General features: G+C 37.8%; 2 protein-coding genes across 3 annotated transcripts in view; one reads left to right on the top strand and one right to left on the bottom strand.

Annotated features, from left to right (window-relative positions):
* Positions 1–5,043: 5,043 nt before the first annotated feature.
* RAG2 (recombination activating 2) lies at positions 5,044–8,135 on the bottom strand. The gene is made up of 2 exons (XM_062577284.1): positions 8,070–8,135; positions 5,044–7,403 (listed from the first exon to the last, which is right to left on the bottom strand). The coding sequence occupies exon 2, from the start codon at positions 7,387–7,389 to the stop codon at positions 5,791–5,793; it is 1,599 nt and encodes a 532-aa protein (XP_062433268.1). The 5' UTR covers positions 7,390–7,403; positions 8,070–8,135; the 3' UTR covers positions 5,044–5,790.
* A 62-nt stretch (positions 8,136–8,197) lies between these two features.
* IFTAP (intraflagellar transport associated protein) overlaps positions 8,198–26,997 on the top strand; it is a 40,999-nt gene continuing 22,199 nt past the window's right edge. The window contains exons 1-4 of one of the 2 annotated variants that reach the window (XM_062576898.1): positions 8,198–8,252; positions 10,870–10,991; positions 15,950–16,028; positions 19,369–19,519. In XM_062576898.1, the coding sequence (XP_062432882.1) occupies positions 19,417–19,519 (103 nt within the window). In that variant the 5' untranslated portion in view covers positions 8,198–8,252; positions 10,870–10,991; positions 15,950–16,028; positions 19,369–19,416. The remainder of the gene's footprint in view (positions 8,253–10,869; positions 10,992–15,949; positions 16,029–19,368; positions 19,520–26,997) is intronic. The other variant, XM_062576897.1, reaches the window with a different exon arrangement.

Below are 26,997 nucleotides of genomic sequence, written 5' to 3'. Positions count from 1 at the left end.
GCAGACATGGTTTGCATTTTTGTTTAGCACATACCTCATCATGCAAATAGTTGCACATATTCTTTTTTTTCCCTCTGTACGTCAATTTGGAATAACTGTATTACCACATGTTTTATCCTGGACTCTGCTTGAATAATATAAGGCCCAGTTTAACCATCCTTACTCACCTCATGGTGATTTTCACTCTAATTAAGTGGTATATACAGTTTACGCTGCCTTTGCACAGGAGTGAATGTCAGCCCCAAGTAATTCCACCCTGTTTATTGCATTACACACATGCCATTGAAGTGACAGACCAGACTCTTCATTTTATGCAAATAATTTCACTGACTTCACTGACATTTTCAAATTTCAAATTAACTTCAACAAGCTGCTTATGCAAAAGCAAGTGATTTTTTCTGACTGTCTTTAAAAGGATTGAGTAAACTTTTATCCACAGATGTATAATTTCTCAAGACTGCATTTATATTCTGGGGTAACTCATCAGACTAAATAGTATATGGATGGGGATGCAGGAGTGCGGTGGCATGTGGAAGCATTCTTGTGTGAAATTTTATTAAGCCATCAAGATGCATTTTACATTCTACAAGCTATGGATGGAATAGCTGACATAAAAAGCTAATACTATCTTTTTCTTTTCTTTAGACTTGAATCTTGTTTAATCTTTTTCCCCATTGTTGACATTTTCTTTGAATCAAGAGACTCTCTTTGAGAGTTTTGAACTCATTAAAACAAACAGCATTGAAACGCTAGGCACCTGCAAGTGAAGCTTTTGTAAACAACAAATAAAATAGAAATGCTGCATGTACACAGGCATGCCTATGAAGGCAAGCAAATTTTGACTGCAGACAGGCACATCATTTGTTTACTTAGTCTACTGTTAAGCTTTTTGATTTTGAAGAGGCTTTAGAAAAGTGGAGATGCTTTTATTCATTTTACTCTTGTGACTCTTCACATTTCCTTTTTAATTTAATACTTGGTACCAAACCTTGCAGTTATTATTTCATGGAGAATAATTTTCTTGCTTTGAAATTGTACTGAACTGTGTTTTTATACAATCATATTATGCATCTTGGTTTGTTTGATTTTATTCAAGGGCTTCAAATTGTTACAAAATGATGTTAACTATGCTAGAAGCCATGATTCTGTCTCACTTTTTTTTGCCTTACAGAAATATTTTTATTGACTGTAAACAAATTAGCCTTGACTTTTAGTCAGGTAGTTCAGAAACAGATTCTGGATGTTTACAGCACTCTACTTTCTGACTTTACTGAGTTTTATTTTGTCTCACAGCACTTCTTTATAATTTTACTTTGTCTTACTGTGTATCAGTTTCTGTATTCATAAAATCTATTTAAAATAAAGGATTTAAGTTCCTGGATTTGTATTTCTTATTATTTTTTCAACCATGCACATTTCATGCTAACAGTCTTACTTTCCATTCAAACTGAGGCTACTTTTCATGTTTAGATTTGTTCTAATATCCAGAGACTACAGCTGTGATTAGAGGCCCATGCTGGAAGCTCCTCTGTTAACAGAAATGAAGATTTCTCTGTGAATCCCAACAGTCCTTTCAGCACCTTACCTCTTAGGCAAGTGTTTGTCAGAAAACTAAAACACTTTTAAAACCAGGTTTCTTTATTCTGTAAATTCCTTTTGCTTCATTCATAAATACCAGCCCAGGGTTTGTTTAAAATCAGCCTTGCACTGTTATATCCAGCCTATTACATTAAGTCTCTTTATTGGCTTCTGTGCATTTGCTGCATCAAATTTTGGCTGCTCATGTTGACTTCAAAGTTAACTGCAAAAATTTCCATCAACTTTTTAGTTAACAATTTCTAGTTTCCATTTTTTTCCACTTAAGAAAATCTTTCTTTCTTCCATGCAATGATATTTCAGGGTCAAAAAAATTATGTAAACCAACTAGTTTGGATGGAATTAATGATGTGTGAACTGAGCATTTAGATGATTAGCTACCTGATTTTTTTTTTTTTTTTTTTTTTTGCAATCAGGTAATTAGACATCTAAATTCTAGACTTTATATTGCCAGCTTAATTCTTTCAGCTGACCTTGAATAAAAAATGTTGGATGAAAAAAGAGAAACTATATAAAAGAAAAAACAAGCCCTGGAAAGTTTAATAGTAAATTAAGATGGTTTAATTCCTTTACTACAAAATCCCTAATAACTGACTGAATTTCACCTCTCAGATATTGTTATTAGAATTAGACTCAGATATAATAAGGCTTACCACCACTCTTACTCAGAGTTCTGTTTCAGGTGACTGAATACGCCATAGTTTTCAAGTGGCCACCCACCTGCAACTCTCAACAATGTGGGTGCTTTTTTACCTTCTGTATCAAACTGAATTTGTTGTTCTTAATACTGATCACAATGTGACAGGACAAATCATAAAGGATATGAATTAGCATCTTTTGTAGCAGCCGCAAGAGAGAGGTCAAGAGGTAATGCATTTTCAAAGCCCCGCTCTTCCTCTAAAGATGGGCACTGTGAGCCAGTTGACTAGGCAGCATACAATAACCACCAAATGGTAGAGGTCCCCCACACACATGGTTGTGGCCAGTGTTCCCGTCTTCGTATGTATGTGTATGTGACGAGAAATCTGAAGGCTTATAAGCTGACTGGCCTGCTTTTTAAAGAAAAAAGCAGGCGCTTCTTTGTGTCACAGTTTTCAAAGGTCAAAAAGAGACACCAAACTGGAGTTTGATTTTCAGAGGCTGTTGCTCAAGCCCTTCTCAGAAGTTAGTCTTCTCTGAAATGGCTTTGGGTAGGTAGTCAAATATGGAAGCACCTATAGCCACCAATCATTTAAAAAATGTAAGCCAGTCCTTCTGTCTTTAATGCATTGGATCTATCAGTAATTAACTCTGAAGATTTCTTTTCAATCTGAATTCAATCTTTCCCTTTTGCTTTGGGCTCCCAGCTGCATTATTTCCCCTCCTTTCAATGCTCCATTGGTGCAATGAGTCACCCTGAGTCACGTCACAAGGCTTAGTGCCACCACTAAAGTTTGTGCTGTGCCCTTCCTTTAGATTAATCCAATACTTCAGGGTCCCTCTCCCAAGCATAAAAATCCAGATATTATTCTCTTAAAAGCTGATAATGACAATACAATGTCCCTAAAATATGACTGAGAACTGACGTGCTGCTTGTTATAGTTCCAAAACACCAAGGTCAGATAAAAAAGAGATTTTCTTGTACTCAAATCTACTTCACTTTACCTTCTAATTCTAATCTGCCTGAAGAAGAAACATCTTTTTTTGATTAGCTGACTTTGAAGACAATCAATGCTCTAACAAGTACATGCCCCCAAAGCATCATCAGAATTATCATGGAATTAATTATTTTCTGCAATCTTTCAAATGCTATGACAAGTGTCATATAATTCATTACAAACTGATGATCATATATCTCATATACATTTCAATCTTATGGAATATTACATTTTATTTTGATTATGGCCACCTTCCCGTTCCTGCAATGACTGTAGTCTCCAAAGTGTGATTTAATGCTTATTAAAGCATTTCTCTTTAGGCCGGGACATGGCTTGACTAAGCAGTTTCTCCCTCCTTCTGAAATAAAACATATGTTTTAAAAAGGTACAGTCCAACGCACAATATACTAATGTCATGGTGTGACCAGGATCATGGTAAAGTTAGACTGTGAACTGCTCTTTTCAGGAGCCTTAAAATAAAGGATAACAATTTAGCTAAGAATCTGAGATGGTTACAAGCTTTAGTCTGGAAACTCAGGGACTATCTTAACATATTGCAACCATGACACCAATAACTGAGCCACCAGCCATTATCTCATGTCACTTCCGCTACCCAGGGTCGAGCTTTTCCTTTGGAAAATGTTTCCATCTTTTTGTTTGTCTACATTAACACTTCTTTAGGACCCATGATTAACCTTCAAAAGGGGATATTGACTATTTAGTTTCACCAGGTTGAAGGGACTTTACATGGGTATGATCTTCATTCATTCCTTGGAAAAACATATAGTGCTAGACTCTGAGCTCAAATAAAATAGCATGACAAAGGAAACTTGAAGGTAGCATTGAAATCCATGAATTTATATCAATATCAAACTGTTGAGAGAGAAGTTAGAAAGTTCCCACTTACAAGCTCTGCACAACCTACAACCTTTCTCAGCATATGACAAGGTTTGAAACTGAAACTTTGTACTGTCAACATTTTTTCCTCTACTGTTTACTTGTGTTGTAAATGTTTTAAGAGGAGTAGTGCACATACACACTTCTGATGATAGGAACACTTAGCTGCATGTGCTGCTTGATAAACGAGTAGCTGCTCAGGACCTGCATGTACTGATCAGCTTGCTGATGGCTGCTCCTGTTTTTTTGGTTTTTTTTTATTCAGGGGTCCAGCATGAGAACTAGACTATGAATACTGAGCTATTATTATAGGATCACAAATGTGGAGCTGATGATATTGATTTTTTGAAAAGATGTTTGGAACAGTAATAAAAATAAAAAATAAAGTCAAGGATGATGAGGCTTTACAAATAGCCAATAAAATATCCGCAAGAAAGTTAGTAAACTCTTGAGCTATTCAACCTTGACAATGTCCTTTTCAATCTGAATCCAATCTCCTTGCACTTTTAGCAGCCAGCTGCACTTGTTTCTACACCTCATGATGCTCCACTGGCTCAATGAGTCATTCTGAGCTACGGTATACACTTTCAGACTCTGACACTCTACTGTCACCCTAGGGGAGCAGAGAAAGAAATGTGAAGCAGAGGATCCAAAGTAAATGATAAGTCTTGCTCATCGGAAGGAACTTCTTCTGAAGTCATTGGGAATTCACAGCATGGAGAAGCTGTGAAGTCAGATCCCGTATCAGAGCTGAGACGGACCTCCCAAGCACACACGCTGTCCTTTCATGGACTTTGGGGTTTATAGTATTCGATTTACCTCACGAATATATGAAAAAAAAGCAAAGTCATTTTTATAATAAACTTTATTAGCTTAGTACTTAAAAAATACACACAAGGCATTTTTTGAGCATAGTGGTTTAAAATAGCAATTTGATTTTCATTATGAGATGATATATTCCACAACTCTAACCAACACTGACATATAACTATTCAGTGTCTCTTAAAATCAAAAACTAATTAACCAGAATTAAATGCTTCATATGTAAACTTTCCATAATGGGAGTCCCTTAATAAAACTGACCCTCAGTGTTTGAATATTTCATTATTTCTGATACCAAGGACTTAAATCATCACTTTTGATTAAAAACAGCTTAATTTCTCTAATATCAGTTCATTACACCAATATAAATGTGGAGTAATGCAGTTATAAATTAGCCCAGTATTTCTAGAACTACTCACTACGACAAAAAATTAAAATGGGTCATATGGTGCTTTTTATGGACAGATGCTAAGACCCGTGAGTACATTGAATAAAGCTTTGTTCTACAAGCAGTTCCTTTAAACTCGCTGGGTATAGCTGGAGAGTGAGTTATAGCATAAGATACAGCATAAATTTATCCATATTGGGCTGTCTGCTTGCACAATGCCCTGTATCAGTGGAGTTCCTATCTTTGTTTTAAGATCTGGATGTTACTAAAACATATATAAGAAGCAAAAGAAATTCTTGAGCTTTGAAATTCACCTGAAATATCGAGATAATTAAAATCAATTAAAAAGATCTCTATGAGCCCAGACATCCATTCTCCTACAACAAATACTAACAATTTTAGACAGTGATTTCACTTTCTCCGAGCCAAGTACTAATCAGTGATTTAAATCTATTCAAATAATCTCCGAAGAAAGGACTTTTTCACTGGCGTTAACTTCATGGCTTTCTTTTTGCGCAGTGGTTTCATGGGTTGTTTTTGCAGTTGCCCCACCTTCTTGGGAGTTTTGAGCCCTTTATTAAGGTCAACATGCTCATTGCAGAAGTACTTGACATTTGCTTCTGAGAGACGCAGAAGCATGGTCTCTGACAGATCCATACACTGTGCGTGGACCCAGTGGCCATCCCCACTGGAACACAGGATCATTGCAGGCTTGTTGAGTTCTGTTGAATAGAAAGGGACCCAGGTGTTAATGTCAACATTGCAGCTGGCAGAGCAGGTGATCCAGTAGCCTGTTTCTGATTCATCTTCTTCATCATCTTCATTGTAAGTGTCAGTATCATCAACATCAAAGCTACTGGCTTCAGCACTAAAACAAAACTCTTCTGAATCTTCAAATGGAGTGGAGTCACCTGGGTCTTCAGCAGAAGTCTGACTGCAAGTTTGGGTTGTCAGTTCTTCCTCCTCTTCTGCTCCTCTACATTTCAAAACGTAGAAGTAGTTTCCATCTGAGATCACCTGTTTGCTGTCCCCTGGAATGCCCAGCAATACGGACCCTTTGCCCATATCACAACCAAACCACATCCTGCAGTGTTTAATATCTGGTGTCCATTGTGGGCTCTCCCTTTCAACAATCTCTATCTTGTTATCTTCTAAAACTATGGTGTTACAAATCAACCTTTTCTGGTTGTCAGACTGATAGCCCCCAACAAGGACAAATTCGGTATCACCAATTTGAGTCACAACAGCGCTTGACACAGATATCCCCCCTGGCAAGATAGTGCAAGTCACAGCTGGGCTGCCCAGTGGGAGATCAACTTTTAGCTTGTATAAGCTGGGGGCCCTGATATTATTTTGAAGGGAATGACCACCCAAAATGTAGACTGTATCATTTCTGGCAACTGAAACATGGAAAGAAAGTCCATCTTGAAGCTCTGGGAGTACGTATGATGTACAGCATCCAAACTCAAAATCAACCAGAAACACAGAAGGAAAACAGTCAACTACGCTATTCCACTTTTCAGTGGTCCTTTGTCCAAGAGGAATATATGATCTACCTCCAAAAATAACACTCATGCTTTTTCCTCGGCTATGAACGACATTAATTGTATGCCCATATCTTGCTTCGGGTACATCACCAGCCAGATCTTTCTCAATGCACTGAAACGTGGTTTTCTTGCTATTTTTGCTTATGAGACTCATAATGTAAATCTTATCAGAAAGATCATTGTTAGGTGTTTTTCCACCATGAATGATATATTGGTACTTATCAGGATCTGCGTTGCCTCTGAGAGTGCAAATAGCAGGGTAGCGGAGAGGAGGGAGATAACAGGAATCCTTAGAGAAGACAGCAGGTTTCATTTTGAGCTCATTCTGTTTTATATCAAGGAGGAAAACACCTGTGGGACAGGATCTCTTTGGCCATCCTTTCTGCCCAAAAAAGAAAATATGCCCATCAAAATTCAGCAGAGAAAAGCCTGGCTGAATCAAGGACGAGTTACTGATGGATGACACCATCTGCAATGACATTACACCTGGTGACTCGGTCATAGTATGATCAGTATCTGCAAAAGAAACACATGAACATGTTTTAAAAACTATGTGAGAATTTAAATTTATAGAAGACTGACTGCATTTCTTGTGTAGGTTTTATCAAATTGGCAACTCAGATTCCCGATCAGTTAGATGGGAATATTGGTATGTACTAAACTTTGTAGGATACTCAGATACCTAAAAAGAGAGAGGCTTCTACCATTTAAGGTATAAATTAAGCAAGAATTGTGCGTCGTTTCTGGAGAATTTTGTAAAAATTACAGATTGTTGGAACTGCAAAGCAAAAATGCCTCGTGCTGGGGATCCTTTACTGCTGACTCGTCAGCCGGTACATGTAGCACAGCAGGAAAGAAGGAATATGCCCAGGAAAGAAGAAGAAACTGGCAGAACAGTCCCAGACACGAGACCATGCTTTTCTGTTTTTTTTTTCATGCTTTCCTGATTTTTTTTTCTTCAAATAGTAGAGCAAGGAGCACGCTCGGCGTCTGCAAACTTGCCACTTGGTGACAACTCTGCAGCTCTAATGTCCGAGCAGGAACAGGGAGTTATTCTCAGGACTTAGTCGGCTTGTTTTGAAAAGAAAAGAAAAGAAAAGAAAAGAAAAGAAAAGAAAAGAAAAGAAAAGAAAAGAAAAGAAAAGAAAAGAAAAGAAAGTAAAAGCCCTCCGAGGAGGTTACCGAGCGGACGCCCGCGGAGGCGCTTAGGCCGCGGAGCCTCCCGCTCGCGCCGCGACGGCCCCGTGGCAACGGCGGCGCCATGGCAACGGCGGCCGCGGGGCCTGGTGGGGCCGGTAGTTCTGGCGGGCGGCTGGGCCCGGCGCTCCGCGCGGCCTCCGGGCAGCGGCCGCCGCGGGAGCGGAGGTGAGTGGGGCCCGTGGGCTGCGGGCGCGGGCGGGGGGGCCGCGGCGCGGCTTGCGCAGGGCCTCCACCCCCCCACCCCCACCCCGGGCAGCGCTTCGTCCCGGCGCCGCCGCGGGCCGCGCGGCCGCCGCCCTGTCCCCGCCGCCCTCGCCTCCCCTGTGGGAAGGGTGGGAGCTCTGCTCCCGCCTGGCTGAGCAGGCGCGAGCGGCGCGGGGAGCGCGGGAACGGAGGGACGCGAACGTTAAGGGCGTTTAGGAGCAGTCCGTCCCAGCCGCACCTCTGCCCGTACACTGTACCGCATCCCTGTACTGCCTGTCTGCGCCCCTTTCTGGGACGTGTACTGCTGGGCTAATACGGATATCTGCCATTAAATGCTTTGAGTCTCGTTTGGGCATTCATCTTAATCTTACATATTCTTCAAAAATCTTCAGATATGAGTATTATTATAGTCTCCATGATGTCATGAAGTATTTTTCAGATACTGAACAGCACTCAGTTCCAAAACTGATGCTATCTGAGGAGACTGAGGTACAAATGGAGTGGGGAAAGACTGACGATAATGATTAAAAGTGAGATTGATAGACACACAAAACTTACTGGTTGAATAAACACACTTAACTCTTTTCGTCCCTGTCATCCCTTAGCACTCTGTGAACTTTAGATAAGTAAGCGGTTCAATAACTAAAAGAATATTTCTCCTGGATTCTGCGACAAGAGTCACTCCTTAGGTGTGTGGTTGGATTGCTTTGGCTTTCCAGGTTGCCCCCAACTAATTGCCATGCATTAGCCCTCAGCATGGCTCGTTGTAGGCTACGCTGGCCTCCACCTCTGCTCGTCCACCACCACTGATTCCTGTGGGCCAGCACTCACTCTTACCTCACCCGGAGCAGTTTCAGGGAGCTAAAGCGGTAAAAACCTTACTTTGTAACAAAGATTTTTCTGTGCCTTTATGGTAATAGAAGCTTCATCTGTTTTGATGACAGTTATCCATTATTTCGTTGTAATGGTTATATCAGATGTAACTCTCAGTCTACTGCAAATTTGACATAAAACTGCTTGAATTTTCTTCAGTGAGCTTATATTTAGGCAGTGCTTGCAGCTCAGCAACTACTTGCAAGGAAGTACTTCTAGTAGCTCCTTTGCTTTGGTTGCTCAATCGCATGCATGAGCCCCGAGTGATCAGATACACTTCAAATGACTATATCCAAATTTTACTCAGATCGATAGACTTTGTACTAAGTGTTAGAATTAGAGAGGATGACGATTCAGGAATGTTACATGAAAACAGCCCCTGTAAACAGGAAGAAAGGGAAAGGAAACTTGGAGAAGTTGGTAGAGGGAAACACAAGTGCCTGTGTTGTGGTGCAGCACCCAGATGGAAGGCAAAAGACACCACAAGAAATAAAGATGGATAGATGGAGATGGGTGGAGTTATATAAACAATTACCAGTTATGATGACCTGACTGCTTCATCATATTTGGTGTTTTCCTAAAAGACGGAGCTTCAAGGATCAGACAAATAAGTGAGAATCTCAGCATTAATTTTAACAAGAATACATTTTCTAATCCCTGTATTTGAGAAATGAACTGTAGAGATCTGAGCTAGAAGCTAAATGAAAGAAGGAAACTCACATTCTACCCTATATTTTTAAAACTAAACTTATGATTCTGTGAGCACTTTTTTTTTTAGTTAGCAGTCGTCTGTACAGCAAAAAGGAATTCAGATTTAGATAGTTTTAATAGGAGAGTTATTTACAGGAGGACCAAATGAAGAGAGAACGTGCTTTTTAAATGCACTAGCTAATATGATTTCAAATGTCTTATAGTGATTAGTATGGAAACAGATAGACATATTTAAAATTATGATAGGTTATTTTAGAAACTTGCTTACCAGTATGTCAGCTCATATGTTTCCATTTTTAATAAATGTTCACTAGAAATTATGGGATGAATGGATTTTAGCAATAAAGAGTAGATTCAGGTGCCTAAACATCAAGTGTCCTTTCATATACCTTCTTGTCTTCAAGCAGCTGCTATGGAAAGCTGCAAATTTCCCATAGGACCTGTGTCCTAGGTTCTAGTCTATCTAGGGTTTATGAATTATCCTTAGGTACCTATGTTTAGGCACTGAGTGACTCCCAAAATGTTTTCTCTTTGATCCTGTATAGTAATTGTTTAGTCTTCAATGTGCTATGCCTATTCTTTGATTAGGCAGTAAAAGCATTTTAAACAGGAAAACAGAATAACGGAATATTGTTATTTAATCTAACTTTTCATATTAGTGTTTATTTTGTGAACATTTTAAAAAAATCATATTCATGACAATTTCACAGCTACTAGAATGCTACCATATAGTGTATGATTTGATCTTACGAACTGTAGCAAACCAAAAGTACCTTTCAGTTAGAAAAAGATATGGTATTTGAACAACTCTGATTAGATACTTTAAGTGAATGGATTCCAAGATAACATGGAGTCTTAATTGCTAAGTGCTCACTGCTGTCTATCAAATTCTGTCAGCAGTGAGCAGTTACAAGTAACTTGGCATGAACACATTGCAGAATTAAATTTATTTTGCAAAATTATATTTTTTTCTTTTTCTTTGATTGTTCTACAGGGTCTCCTTTTGCAAAAGGAAGAGAACATATCCCTGAAAAGCAGCTCCCAAATTCTTCACAGTCAGAATCCTATCCAGATATCTAAAGAGCTTTGAAGTCCTCCATAAAGAGGGTTAAGAATGTGAGTTTTTATATAGTATTTCTCAAAACATTTGCTAACTATCAATCAAGTTTGCTTTGAGCAAAACAATAAGTTAGACGTACCTGGCTGATAGAGGGTTTTTGCGTCCTCTGAAATCTTTCTATGTAATTGGGATTCAAATGTGAGCACTTTGAGGAATCTTCTCTGACTGCACAGGGGGTTTGTGGCATAGAGAGGCAGCCTGATGGAGAGGAATCTGTTTGCTTAATTTGCAGATGTCCTCCTGAGAACTCAATCTACTGTGGCTAACTGGCTGTGACCGTTTTTTTTTTCTTTCCTTCCTTGTCTTCAGATGGCATAACAAGGAACCCACTACCAGCTTTAGAAGCTTTAACTCTTTGAGGTAGAGCCAGAGCAGAGTGAAAGTAGGTGTCTGTTACTTAGATTGTAAATGGCTTGCAGCTTGCACTTCTTTTTGTTTTAATTCTACTCATTGCTAAGCTTGGCAAGCTCCCAATCTTTTTTAGATTTTTTCAGTGGCACTGTAATATAAAAATAAAACCTGAAGTAATTTGTGAGTTTAAAAAAAAGTAATTCTAATATCTAGTAAAGAAAAATAAACCCATGCTGTACAGATTGTTGTATGCTTTCCTCAGAAATCCTCACTGATAAGTAGATTGTGACATTAAAGCAAAGGAGCAAAGGAATTGACAAATGTATGCAACCCAATGAGTAAGGGCTGACTAAAAGTCTAATTCAAAGTCCACTGAAATCATTAGAAATGTTTTTTTTTCTATTTCAGTGGCCCTCTGATCCAACCTGAAAAGAATAATAATACTTTGCACCTTTCTGTGTCATTTTTCATCAATTTCACAGAGCTTTTCCAACAAAAATAATTAGACTCTTCAGTCCTCTTGGAACATACCCTTTGGACAGCTAGTAGTGTAGGGTACAGAGGATAATTTACTTGCATAACAAAGCACAGCAAATAAATGGAAGAAGCTGGAAAACAGCTCGCTCTTCATAGCTCCCTGCTTTTGGTGTCTTGGCCTTGCTTTACCTACCCTTGAATTACATCTGCTGCATAGGATTTTAGAAAGATCTTATCTCCTATTTGAAACTGCAGTGAGAATATAATTAGGAAGATCTTGAAGTGAAATTTGATTAGTAAAGGAAAGCAAACATACCAAATGTTTGTGGAACTTGTCTGGAGACCTTTAAAAACTGTAATATAGATACGATGTGGTGATGTTTCTCATCTGAAATACAATAGCTCCAAGGCACTGTGTCCTGTAACATTCATATGGACCTGTTACTTTATTACTGAAACAAGGATAAAAGTAGACTCTATTGCAGGGTTCAGAGCTAAAGAACTTCACTTCCTCCAAATTTAAGAGTGTTCAGATCAGGTTTATTTCTATCTCTAGTAGTGCCTAGATGATATTTGACAGTTTCCTATCCAAGTGCTTGACATAATCTGGTCCTTGTTACTGTGTGTGATGAAAGGATCTACTGGCAGAAGACACAGAAATATTTAAAAGAAAAATTTCTCCTCCCTTATGTCTCATTTAATATTTTAGATTTATTTTATTCTTCTTCTGCCAGCTAACATGTCTTATCTTTAGAAATTCTTTTTCCAATTACTTTAGATGAGAAGACAGAGAAATTGAAGTTTGTTGGCAACAGCATGTCAGTTCTGGATGAGGAAGTAGTCTGTCCAAGCTGGTCTTCTATAACTGTCAGTGACAAACTGCTTTGGAGGAGCTGCAGCAAGTAGTTTTGGAATAATATATCTGTAAGGTAGAAAAATCATGTTTGGAACTATCCAGTTTATAGCAATAACACCTAGAATTTGCACCCTGAATTTATTTGGCAGCTAACGCATGCAAAAATGTATAAATAGTCGTCTTCTTTACAAATTCTATTTTGATAACATTGACATAGGTAGTCTATTTCCAACAGATTCCTCACTGTCGTTCAAATGCTTTATTTCACTTGATTTTCTTCTGCAGTTAATTACTAAAAATAATACGTAGTTTACATCTTCTTCATTCCAAATCTTATATGTTTGCATAAGTTTAGCCAGCCAGAATGCAAATGCTCTGCTGGAAACATAGCCAAGACCCACAGGCTGAAACCTGTGATAAAACGGCACAGGGAGTCCAATGTCCTAGAGTCTTCAATTTTCTGTCTCACCCCAAAACATTAGTATACAGTATTTAACATGTGAGTGACTGGGTTTTATTTGGATGCCTCATCTAAAAGAGCTGATTAAATTCAGCTGTATTATGGACACTGGGGACTCCTGCAGAGAGTGGCTACTGTGTTTCAGAACAGTGTTTGGTCCACAGAAAATGCTATTCTTGTCGTAGGCCCTTCTGGAGGTCTTTAAAATGAGCAGTGTTCTTGAAGCAATTGGAAATTCATAAAAAACAACTGTCTGATCATGCACAGGACTGAGATAATAGCACTGAAATCAAACAGGATCAATGTGCTTGCTTGCAATTAAAGCCCTTAGATATATCCCTTAAAAGCCCATTCTAGTTGTGTATGAAAGGTGCATGTTTTTGACCATCACAGAGGTCAGCTTTGAGGCTCAGTAATGCACTTATGTAAGCAGATGCAGCTCCTATTCAAGCAAATTGCTGATGCATTAAGTGTGTGCCCTTAAGACCTTCTCCTGCTGAAGGCAGTGGCAAACATCCAGTTGATTTAAACAGGATTAGAGTTTGGCCTTTAGCTATTGCAGATCACATTGAATTGAGAGATGCTGCAAGAAACATCTCTTGAAAGTTTTTGTTCTTTGTAACTGAAACATCTTTTTCATCCTTTAAAAAAAAAAAAAAAAAAAACAGTGGTTCCCATCATTCAATTGACCCACACCTGCTCATAACCAGAGCTTTCTACTGCAAGGTTAGCTCTAGGAGTTGCTGTTGAGTTGCAGGTGGTGGGTAAGGGGAAAGATAAGGGAGAGAAGTAGGGCAGGATTGTATAGCAGGGGGGCTTTGCTTTTGCAGCTGTAGCTTTGCAGATGTCAGGAAGACAAGAGTGCTGGCAGGAAATAGAGTTACCTGCCTGTTAGAAGGTGGCACTTTCTGTGTTGCCCCATAGAGGCATTTACTCCTTGCTCAAGGCAGTTGGGAACCCCTCAGCTCACTCCTTCTGCTTGATCAGCTTCCAAAGTGCTAGCCTGAACTGTTTGTTAAGATACGCGATCACAGCCCATACTCAACAAAAAAAAATTATGAAAGACTGGCTTCCACGTAGTCCAAGTTCCAGCTTTGTATACTTCTTTTCTCCATGGTGCTGAAGAGCTGCACAGTAGCAGCTGTAGTGGTAACACAGGTATTAGTGCCCTGGTAACAGCTGCTGTTGCTAGTGTGGAAGAAACATGGCTTTCTTGGCCGTTTGTGAGTGGTGTTTCTGATGAAGATCTATTTTCACAATTGCATAGACACGACCTGCTGCCAAAAGGGGCAGTCTTACATCTTTCTCTTGATACCACTGCATGTTCTCACTGTCCCCTTGTGCAGGCACTAGTGATTTTGTGGCTGTACAGAAGATCAGAAAACACATGTGTTTAAAACAAGACATACCTATTTACTCTGTTTAGTTTCAGTTTTAGATGGGTTGTTATTTTATCTGACACAAGAAGGGCAATTAATTGCCAGGGGATGGAGAAGGAAAGAGGGTGGTGCTGTCCTTTTCTGGAGCAGCCAACACTTAGATAGGCTTAAGAAGATTTTGACCTCATCACTGGTGATAGCTTACTTTCTTTTATGCCGCTAAATTATCCAGGCCAAAAGAGTCTCTCCAATCAAGGTATTTCTGGTTGAGACCGAAGTGTAAAATCTTTATAGATCAGACGTGTTGAAGAAATGTTTGTTGCTAGTTGGATATTGTGGGTTTTAAGAGTAGGGTTGCTTTTATGTGATGTTAGTTAGATCTAAGGTATTAAAGATTCCTTTGAAGAAAGTAATTGTGACAGGTATAGTCACTGTACTAGCTGTGTAAAGAAAAGGATCAGGCATTGTCCAGTGGTAGCACAGCGTGAGATGTCACAATCATGTAGTTGTGTTGAATATAATTTATACAGACATAGATTACAAAATCTTGGGAACACCAGCTCTGTTTAGTGATCTTTTATATGCACCAACATAATCATCTCAATATAAATATTTCTGAATAACCTTATTTTTACTGAGAATGACTTTTAATAGAACAAGTTCATAGTATGGAAACCTGACTTTAACTTATGCCAGAAATCTCGGTGTTTTTTTTAATGAATAAAACTATCATGTAAGATTTCAGTGAGTTTGTAGAGATGGGTAGCTTACTGCTCTTTCAGTTTAAAAATTCAAAACCTTGATTTTCATTATTTTCATTTTAAGTATTTTATTTAAAAGAAACATAATAAAGGACTCAAAAATGCATTGTAAAACAGGAAGTTGATGTTCCGCCACATTTTTCATTGTTTAATAGAAGTAATAACTGTGTAATTGAAATCATGCTAATATGCAGTTGACCTGCCTCTGTGATTCAGTGCAGGGATTTCTGGTTTGGCTTAAACTGCTGGGAAGATGACTGCATTTTGGGAAATAAAATAGATTTTGCACAATCTGCTGATGATCAGCCAAGCTTAATGAATGATTGCCTCAAGAAACCTCATTACAGTAATTTGGATGGATGATCAGGATTTACATGCAAAAAGAAGAAAGTATACTTGCTGCATGAATGCATCATTTACTGATATTTGACTCTAAAACTATTCAGAGTCAACACAGGGAAAGGATCAGATATCCCTGCCATACTTTCTGTGAAGCCTTTGAGTTACTTTGATACCTCTTGGGAAAAGTATCAGTGGTAGTTACTCCCTAGCAGAAGAACACAGTCATTTCATTCTTAGGTATGGTTTTGTCCAGTTCATAGGTTATGGGTGATTCTAATCCATTATTGTAAATTAAAAGAACCTATTTTTTTTTTTCCTTTTTGTAAAGTTCAAAGAAGTCGTTGCCTTGATGTGGTGAACTAGATGATTGCTGTAGCCTTTTACTTTTGTGGAGCTCTCTAGGAAAGGTGAGAGTCTTCTGGTCAGCCTGGTTTCAGTTGTTCATGTCACAATCCTTCTCTGCAGCTAACACAGTATGGTGTTCATTTAAAACGGGCTCAGGAATCAAGTAGGTGGGAAACAGCAAAAAATCAAGTTGGAATGAAAATGAAAAATGCCAAAACCTTGATAGGCCGAGATAAGTTACTGAACACATCTCTAGTACTATCCAGTCTAAGCATATGTTCAGTTTCAGGAATAGTGGATGTTCTCCAAATACCATTCTCTGTGCTTGCTTTCATCTAGACTGACAAAATAGCACCCTGCAGTTCTTCAAAGTAACTGAAAATAGTTGAGACAGATAGTTGCAGCTCTCTGTCTCTCCTGTCCATTGTATGAGTAAATGGGTGTTATTCTGATAAAACCTCACCTTTTATTAAGATCTGTTTGGTTCTTCCTGTTCGTGGTCTCCTGATTTCTGCAGCCATAGATTAGAGCCTTATGGCAGTGCAAGAGAAGATTAGACCTGTGTTGGGCTTTCACCTCTTTGGTTGCAACAGCGAAGAAACGAGCAGGCAGATGCCAGTAACAATCGGATTTTTCTCCCCTCTTTTCTAATTTAGGATATGTCAGAGTATGAATAGCTAAGTGAGCTCATGTTTGGCAATGTGTTATTTGTGTGTTTCAGAACAGAAACTGAGCAACTGTTGTCTTTAGATTATATGTTATTTCCTTAACCAAGATGGATGCCTTGACATAATTGATAGCAGACCTCATATGCAAGTGTTAGCCTATAACAACTACATTGACCTTAGGGGAGCTACTCAGGGTGGAGTGCTTTAACTTGGATAAAAATTTGATCCATTCCTTTGCAAAAGAGCTGCTAGTCTTCAGAAAGTGATCTTTTCCCATGCTTGGAAATCCAGGGAATTTTCTCAACTTTTTTTTTTTTTTTTTTTTTTTTTTTTTTTTTTTTTTTAAGTAGCACTGTTTTGGTGAAGTTTTTCCCAATGCTTATATATTGAGTGCATGCTAGAGGAAAATACATAGGCTCAGTGAAATACATTAGTGTAAACCTGTAGGGATAACTTCCTCTTTAAAGTACATCATGAGATTTCAGATATTAAATGTTAGATTATATTCTAAGGACATCCAGTACTGCTTTTTTTTATGACGCTGATGTTCAAGATTTTACAAGTGTAGTTTGGTTACACTTTGTCAAGCTGAATTCAGCACTGCACATCCTAGCTAACTATAAGAAGTCAAAATATGGTGTTTTTCCAAAGTCTTGTTGTACTATTTCTCCCCTACAGCTTAACTAAGAGAGGATGTTAAAACCTGAAGTAAAGTTTCCCAAATGCTGTAGAAAGTAGACTGGGCAGCTGAGTAAAAATTCAGCTGTAGCATTTTGCTAAAACCTTAATCTGGACACTTAATCTCAAAGGGATGTTCAGGTGTGTTCAGGTGGCTGTAAAACACAGCATTTACTGAGAAAGCTGGTGTAGTGTTTGCTTAATGATGTAAATCCCCCAAATTGCTTATCAATTTTCTAGCTTACTAGAACATTCTAGAATAAAGAAATCTAAGCTGTATTGCCAACCCTCCTCTGATTTGTTAATAAGTCATTTAAACTCTCTGTGATTCAGTTTTATCAGCTATAATTGAGAATAATATTTGTTTGCTCTTCCTCACAAGACTGCTGTGTTGTTTCAGTAGTGTTTATAGAACACTTGGAGATCCTACATGCCAGGTGCCAAAGAAAAACAAGAGGTTGTTATTACCATTACTCTTGGTTAAATGGATGTATATTTATTTTTCTTTTTAACAGTGGGCTTACAAATCACCACAGTCATTCATACAATGAAATTTATCTCAAACAATGATTGTGATAACTGAGCAATAATGAGGAATAGAAGAGCATTGCTTCCCTCTGAAACCACTACAATTTGCATAAACCACTCTGAGTGTCTAGTAAATGATATTTTGCTTGGTCACTCCACAGAGGGATTAATACTGGCTTGTTTTTAGTAAAACATTAAAAACTTTTTAAACATTCGATCGTGTGGGTGTGCATATGTTTTTATATCTTCAGAACATTAGCTTTCTTTATGAGCTGGCAGTCCAACACAATTAGAGTTTGACATTAGAAACCATGCTTTCTTTTCCTGATAGGCTCTGAACATTTCTTGTTCAATCTTACTTAAATTCTTAAATAAGGTTGACAGATGTTTCTTACTGTAGTTGATCTAAATTTTTGCCACAGAATTAAACTTTTATTCCTAAAAGATGCTTTTTAATGCTGTGATAAATCAAGGGAAGAAACATGGGGCCACATGAAAAGCAACCACTAACTGTATAATGTATTCTTGCACCTTTATCATGATTAATGTGTGCAAACTGGTCATTTACATTTTTTAGTTAATCTGCCACTGTATGAGAGATACCTCAGTTTTAATGAGACCTGTGTTTTAATAATGTGCCAATTATGTATGTTCCTGCCCTGGGCTTTCTACCAGTAGCCTGGTCATATATATATATATATCAAAAATCAGAAATATTATTAAGTATTTAACAATGTTAACAACAGCATTTACACAGTTTTTACAAGCATTGGGCAATGTTAACTTCGACATACTTCACTGACAGCTGTTTCAGGGCCATTACTTCCCTGATAGTTTGCTGAAGTAATTAAGATCAACTGGAAAGCTGTTGCTGACTGACTGAAGAGCTCTCAAGTGAAGAAAAGCATCCAGTGTTCCTTCAGCTCTCTGTATTCTTTCCCTTTGTAGGATGGGATCCATGCTTTCCTCTGTGACTGCCTCATTCCATCAAACCCTCTGTCCTGTGGCCTGTCTCGGTACACATACATCAGCATGATTTAATGTGCCCCTCCAAAACTTAGGTTTAGTGGCTTTGGTGGTAGAGTGAGCAGTGCACCTGCAAAATAATGGATTCAGTCCAAACTCTGAACGTACATGTGTCCCAGTCATAAAATCCAACGTGTTGGTGAGTGGTGTCACTGTTTTGGCAAAGAAGGCAGGGATTGACAGGTTGTAAAACTGAACAACTTAAAATTAGGGGGGAGGAACACTGTTGAGAGAGCTCAGCACTTCTGTGGTCCAGATGCTACTTGAGAACATAAATTTTAGTCAAGCATGAGGCCAGTCTCTCCCTTTACACTTAAAATAACTATGTTCCCTTGAATTTGGGGGGAATTGTTGAGTAAAATTCCAATGAGAGAGATCAGGCCTTCACAAGGAGGGAAGAAAAATCTGCACATTCTGATGCTCATCTCTGTGAGTTAGGGACTCTTCAGTTAATTTGTTTTCTGCCTGCAAAAATATATGGCTCTTTGTTTTTTTATTGCAGAAGCCTGATAAAGCAGATATATCTGTTTGACTATCAAGGTTGTGGATCATGGAAGAACAACTACTAAACAACAGCATCCTTGACCAATTTATTAATAGCCATGAACAGTCATATGAAGAGTTTCTAAATTCATTCACTTACCTTTTGAAAGGTATGTAACCTTCAGAACATACCATTAGAAATTGCAGAAGGAAGGGAAAGTAAAAAGAGAAGCAATGTTATTTACTGCCATTCTGCTATTTACTTGCTCTGTGACCTTAGGCAAATCCTTCTCATGTCTTTGCTTTTCCTATCAGCAGTGGAATCTCTAACAACAAGTTTCCTTGATTTGGTGAACAGACTGCTAAAGTGTAGCTTTAGAGGTGGTTAACAGCAAATTCTGAATCCTTGTGATCCACATTTTGCTTGGGAAGATGGAGCACTATAGACTATCTAGAAGGATAGGTTTGGCTCTTCCTAAATAAATCTTGCATCATCTTTCTAAGGAAGCCTCCATGAAAGGGGAAGAGCGTAGTGAATGTGTATCATTGCAGTACAAGATGGCCTATGGTTGGGGTTGTGCAGTTTGAATGCTTTTGCTGGTTTATTAACACTGGGCTGCTGTGCTATGCTGTGGTACGCACCAAGCTGCCTATACAGATAACTTCGATGAAGGGACATCAGATTAGGGTGATTAGGCTGAAAAGGTCTCATGCTTTGCAGATGAAATGAAAGCATTAGAGGTGGGGCTTGATGCTGATGTGAACATTGCTGAACTATAGGAAGTTCAGATCAGTACCCAAATTCTGCAACTCAGGTTCATTTCTGCTGGCCACGTTAAGTCAAATGCCGTAAAAATGAATGTGAGTTGCATATTACTCAGTTATAATTCTCTTGACTGCAGCTTTCCACTAGGAATGATATCCTCATTTTATTCCAGAAGTACTGTATTTCCCAATTACCTGATGTTGCATGCTCCACTGATTGCTACGCTGAAGTCCTGTCCTTGTCCTTCAGGCAGAACTAAGTGTCAGTCACAGGCACTGAGCAGAAAAACAGTGGGGGAGTGGAAGCTGCCATAGAAATAATCTTATGGCAGCCTTCTGTCTCTACTCTCAATAAAAATAGAAAAGAAAGGAGGCACTGAGGGATGAGATAAGAGGATTGAAAATTAGGTTCTAGTCATCTTTATGTATGATTGATACACTGGGGATAGCTCCTATCTTAAAAGCATGCTGCACATCATGATGCAACTTGCAAAAAGCCTCAGCATGTAGTTCAGTCACTTTGAAAGTCACTACAGCATTTGCCGCCAAGAGTGTATGTATAAAAAAAGGTGGAATTTTAGCTGAATTAAATGCTTAGAAATGCACTTTTCTATGCAAAACTCAGGTTGTTTTTCTCCCATCTTAATTTTCCTTTAAAAATAGCCAAAGGCTCTGGTTTGCTTTATAAAGTAATGACCTGCAAGAATTCCACTTAAAGCACAAGGCATTTTAGCATCAGAACAGTGCAAAAGTACTTTTAAAAATATCACAGTCTTAGTTTCTGTATTTTGCATTTGAAAAATAGTCATTTGACTTTCAACAAAAAATGAAAAAAAACCCTGTGATATCTTAATAAGACTGTCTGTTAGTAGTCTCCAGAACTTTTCGCTTTCATGTCATGAGTTCAGCTATCTACTGTGGAGATAGATTCATGGTTACTATCAGTATATTAAGAAGCAAAAGTAAAATCTGACCATTTTCAGGCTGCCTTTTTGAATTTGACCTGATAATGATCCGTAGACTACATCTTTGCACAATGGGCATTAGTGTTAGAATTTGCACTTGTGCATAATTAAATATTGAGAGATCTATTTGTGTGCACAGATAACCAACGAATCTGTTCAGTTTTGTTTGTAAACATATATGAGATCTTTAAAATAATTCCTTGAATATCATCACCATCTGACAGATTTCTGGCTGTCGTAGCAGTGGAAACAGAAAAAACACATATAATTAACTAGATCCCCTGGATTTCACAGGCTATCATGTTTATAAATGGTGATTTTTACTTCTGCATGACTTTGTATTAGCTCCCTTGCTAGGGATTGCTGGGGTATCTGCACCAGGAGTTTCTTCTTTATTCTGGCAAGTATGTCATAGAAATCTGAGTTCTGAACTAATGTTTAATTTTTCTGCATTTGTTAAATTCACACAGAGTGAAAAGAATAAGTATTTCAAGTATAAAAAACCAAACATCTTTGACTCTTCTGGGATATCTAGAAAGAGCTGTTTGAGACTATGAATGTCAGCCTGGAATATCCCCCTGTGAGCACATTAAGATCTTTTACTAATAGAATATTCCCATTCTTTTAAATATGGAAAACTGAGTTTTAATGCATTTTGGCATCCCTGGCTTTATAGGCTTTTTAAGAATTGCTAATACCCTATTAAAGAAAATTGCATTTTTATAATGTTGTCTTTGTATATCTGAATGTGTAATATTACCTTTGACCTTTGAGTTGGAATAGAGATCCTATTCTTCCTTGTGTTAGTTAAGAGAACTTTTTTTAGCTCTAGTAGAACAAGATTTGGAGACAAAATAAGGTAATTCAAATCTGTATAATTTATTTAGTGATATGTGTGTGGTTTAAATACCACACAGATACACTAAAACTTAGTTGAACCATAAAACCGTATCTTTGATATAATACTTTGATCTTCCTGACTTTGGTATTACTTTGATTCTACTTGTTTTAAAGTGTACTTGTTGCTGTGACAAAATGATAGACTGATTAATGGGTAGATCTCATAGGAAATCTTTTACCTCACTTCTATCAGATGTTAGTGATAGGACATGAATAAACTTACTTAATGTCATTTTAAAACTGAGACAGCATTTAAAGCATTTATATTCCAACAGAAAATGCTTTGCATGTTTTAAATGCATAATATTTAAAGAATATGGCAGCACTCCTTACATAATTGGTAAGAATTTTAATAATTTTTATTGATCCTGTAGTGGATGGACACTTGAGGCTTAGATTGAAATTCTAGTAAGTCTCCTAGTTTTCCTATGCAGAGCCTCGAAAGTGTGTTTTTTGTTGAAAAGGATAACACTGACAAGATGCATAGATAGATGAAAGGGCTGGAAAACCTACTGTAATATAATTTACTAGTTACAGCACAAGACCGGAGGACTGAAATTTTCAGGCTATCTGTAAAGCTTTGCAGAAGCTTTCAGTTTCTGGAAAAAAAATGGCCATCTCTTCTGTGCAAAGCCGGAACAAGGACATTCCACAAGAGGAATCATTTTATTAGTCATTGATTTTAATACATTCGTGTTGCCCTTAGAATCACTGTACCCCTTATGCTTATGTCAAGTTATGTATTTAGTTTTGTTGGTTTGTTCTTTTAGCTTTGAACAATTTGATAATAAAACAGATGGTTGGCATTTACTTTAAGGCTGTACAACTCTACTATGCTGCTTAAGTCAAAAGAAAAATCTTCAAAGTGACATCTTGACTGTGCAGTTGGATTTATCTGTTGACACTTCAGTTCTGTGAGTCCTAAAAAGCCTCATAAGAGTTGAATTTACAAAGAAATTGATGATACAGATTTGTATAGATGTGATCAATGAGTGGGCTCCTCTAGTACTAAACACTTCTTAGAGCTACTTTGGGTACCAAATCCATTTGAAATAGACCCAGTCTCCCCTTAAAAAAGAAAAAAGAAAAATTGCCACACAGGCAAGGAGCTCTTTCAAATCGTAGAAAGAGTGTTTGAAATGTGGTGAGAGAACTGTGAGATCCAGAATTAGCAGGCAGCATCTGCTTGTTTTTCTAAATTCAGAGGAAGATTGGGAAATTCACTGGAGCATAAAATATCTCCGTTGATCTTCTACAGGAAATAACAGTGAAAAATAAAAAAAATGGCCTAAGCAATTACTCCTCTCCTGCTTCTAAAAATATGGGATCCTGAAGTCAGTCAGCTGAATAGAGAAATGCTTCCAGGAACAAAATTCTTATCCAAATCCAAGTTTAAGTTCAGAGTTTTTCCATGGTGCTGGGCATTTAACTGCCGGGATTAATTTCAGTCCCTGCAGCTGTTTAGCTTTTTTCTGCTTAAAATACCTCTTACTGCCTGCCACTGAGTTTGGGTCTTGGGACTATAGTCAGACCCATCTCTAAGTAAACTGAACTGTGGATAGGTATTTTGTAGGCTCAGTGCTGATCTGATACTTTTGTACCTAGCAGGCTGACAAGCAAAGGAAGCTGGAAAGTGACTGACCACTTCCCTGCTTCCAGGTGGCATGCAAGAGCCAGACTCTGTGTTGTTGTGATCAAATTAATTTAATTCCCCAGTGAAGGCTGGGCAATGTATTTAGTTCACAGTCCATTTGACAGTAGCTGTCTGCTTCCTTTTTTCGTTAACCACGTTTAGTAAAAACAACAACTTTAAACTTCCAACATAAGTGCCAGTGAAGGCACTTTACAAATACGAGCTTAACAGCAGAAAGCACAGCAGAAAACTATACAAGAAATGACAGTAAATTCCCTTTAATTTTAAAAATGGACCAATAGGACAGTGCTAACCCCAAGAGAAATTTGCAGCCTTCTTCATATGAGTGGATTTGCCAATAAAAGCAACTAGGCAGTTCAATAAAACTAATTAAATTAATCTGTCATCCCCAGGGAACTTAAACAGGGCATGAAATAGGGAAACAGCATCAATTCAGAGCTTTTTATTGATGTATTTTGCTGGATCATTGGAAAGAATTGGTTAGGAGAAAAAAATGCAATTTTCTATTGATCATAAATTCAGTAGCCATCTCTATGTAACCTTCATTCAATATAGTATAAAATCAATTACTATACAGAACCCCTAAATGAAGATAAACACAAGGATGCAGACAATATATTATTTTTGAAATAATGACAGGGAATCTGTTCTGTGGATATTTTTTGTCCTTAGATCTCAGTGGTATTTACTATATAAAGTCCTTCAGCTCCATTTTATAGACAGAAAAACTAAGGCATGAAGAGGGGAGATGACTAGTGTAAGTTTGCACAGCAGCTCGCTGGCAGCAGCAGATAAGGACAGAGGGACTCTGATGCCCTGAAACTCTGACAGTCCTTGAAAACTGGTGCTTCCCTGACAGCAATTGTTTGTTCTTTTTTGTGATGCCTATATTATTAAGCAGTTTATAAAGATTGTTTCAAATGGATAAAAATTTATTTTTATTCTGTTGCATTTTCTTTTTCTAGAAAATAGAGAAAAGAGAAATCTATAAAAATATCAACAACAACACTACTAAAAATTTCTTTCTACTGTGGTTTACTGGCTATGGATGAATTATATAGTACTATATAAAACAGTAACACAGAATGAACCCTTGTTCTACCTCATCACCTTTCCTTGAAAGACACCAAAGTTCGCTAAATGCAGCAGTTGGCTGTTTCATGACCTTGCAGGGAGGTGAGAAAAACCTGTTATCCTTCCTTCTCAGATTTGGAACTGACACAGAGAAAATATTGTCAGAGATCAGAGCCGTTTAGTGGCTCTGTAGGAAAATCAGAAAAAATTCAGGGGACTTCAAGTTTGCGCAGAACTCTTTATAGAAAGTACTGGGAAGGTTTTCTAAACCTGTGTGCTTTTCTACATTCAGGATGAAATCACACAGAAATACCTAATTTGAAGAAAGTAGATATTTGCCAATCTGTGTCCTTTAAACATTTTCATTGTTTCTTTCAGTGCTCATCTCTGTATCTGCTAGTGCTGAATTGTTCCTGAATGCAACTACAAAGGTTTTCAAACCAATTCCATACTGATTTATTAGTATATCACCTGCTCTTTTAAAGTGTTCCCAATGTATGTGTTTCATGTAGTTTCCTTATGCTAAGGAGAAATTCAAGCACATCTGTGCTTCCTTTGATAGTGAAACAGAAAAACAACTGTAACAAATGCTGTTTCCTTTGGTAATAAACCCAAATACATTCTGTTTCTTTTAGCTAAGTTCAAAGTATGGCTCACTGCAGCCAGGATTCAGAAAGAAGTATGAAGTTCCTGTACACTAAGCTAGGATTTTCCTATTAGTTGCTGTCAAACTTAAAGCTATTCCTAAACTATCTCCCAAATATAATTTCTAAACTGTACTATTTTTTGCATTCAGCAAAAGATAAGGTAGATTTTCTGAAGCCATCAGAGGAAGGCCTACCTTTCTTTATTAACTACTGCAAAAAAATCTTTACTTGTACCTCCTATATCCTGATAAACTCTCAATTTAAAACTGTGAAATGGCACTACTCGGACCTCATCCCCGGTAGATATTAATAGATTTAGCTCTCTTAATAGGAATTTTCCGGTTAATATCCGCTGTGGATCTACCTAAGATTTCTGTCATAGGCTCTTTGAATTTTTTTAAAGATTATTTTCAGTTACTGTCTGTTGGAGGAAGAAGGATTTTGGTCTTCAGCAGGATGGTGAAATGGTCAAATGAACATGTGCTTTGTTATTTAACTGCCTGCATTAAAATATTCAAATGTAGGTTTCTGGCAACAACACTATTGAACCATGGCAGAATAGTATATGTTTTTAAATGATCAGCTGGGCTGAATATGGTATAAACAGAAAATACTACCACTTTTTCTAACACAATACGTAAAGCACAACACAGACATATATATTGATATAGATAAACAACACATAAAACCACAACATATAGGTTACATTAAGGAAGAAAGAAGAGATACTGATACAGTAAAAGAGCAGTTATACTCTTGAAAATCTAGAGCTGAGTTAGTTATGTGACTGAAATACACTTGAGAGTAGTAGTCTTTCTTCTTTCCCCTGAAGGAGGAAAGTCCTTTCCTTCATGGTTTTTAAACATATTGCAGGGAAGTATACAAAAATGGCAGTAAAAAATAGTAATAGTTTGCCCTAAGTCAATAACAGTCCAACTGAAATGACATGCCTCAGTCCATATATTTATTTATCCTAGCTGAGTATATGGCTTAGTGAACCTTTTGCAGTAAATTGGTACTAGTGAGGGAAGAATCAGGCCTATATTACTGAATATAGTAAAAGTTGAATGAAAAAATACAGATAAACAATACTTTTTGCTAAATATTTGTCCTTTAATCAGGGCAAGATCAAAGACATTCAGGGAGAAGGTTGTAATAGCTGAATCTCTGCTCTGGTGTAAACTCTGCAGATACTAATGAGTTACACAAGAGAAAAACTACAGTGAGGGAAAGGGGATGCAGCAGCATAAATGTCATTGTTAATTGAAAAGGAGGTGAAGTATAGAAAAGGAAGACCACCATGTTTGACATTTTGTGCTTCCAAGATGTGATATGTGTATTAATTCACACTCTTGGGCAAGTAAGTTGTTATTTTCTCTGCTTTATAGATAGAGTTGCTTTGACAAAGGAGTTTTGCTTTCCTAGTGCCACTGTGAAATCCCTGTCGCTGAAATTAGTGAGGGTTTTCGCTGAGTAAGATTAGAATTTGGATAGTTAGGGGATAGGTAATTCAGATGGTAAGGGTTAGCAGATATTATATTAGATTTATGGAAAATCCACAGCCTTCTTGCATGCCAGCAGAAGGGCAGGTAGGATACCCCTAGAACACATAAAGCAGCACTAGATGACTATATTTAGGCATC

The sequence above is a fragment of the Rhea pennata genome, chromosome 5 (assembly GCF_028389875.1).
Source record: "Rhea pennata isolate bPtePen1 chromosome 5, bPtePen1.pri, whole genome shotgun sequence".
Lineage (NCBI taxonomy): Eukaryota > Metazoa > Chordata > Aves > Rheiformes > Rheidae > Rhea > Rhea pennata.
Note: the sequence above shows the minus strand (reverse complement) of the source record. Positions and strands in the feature narration are given on the sequence as shown.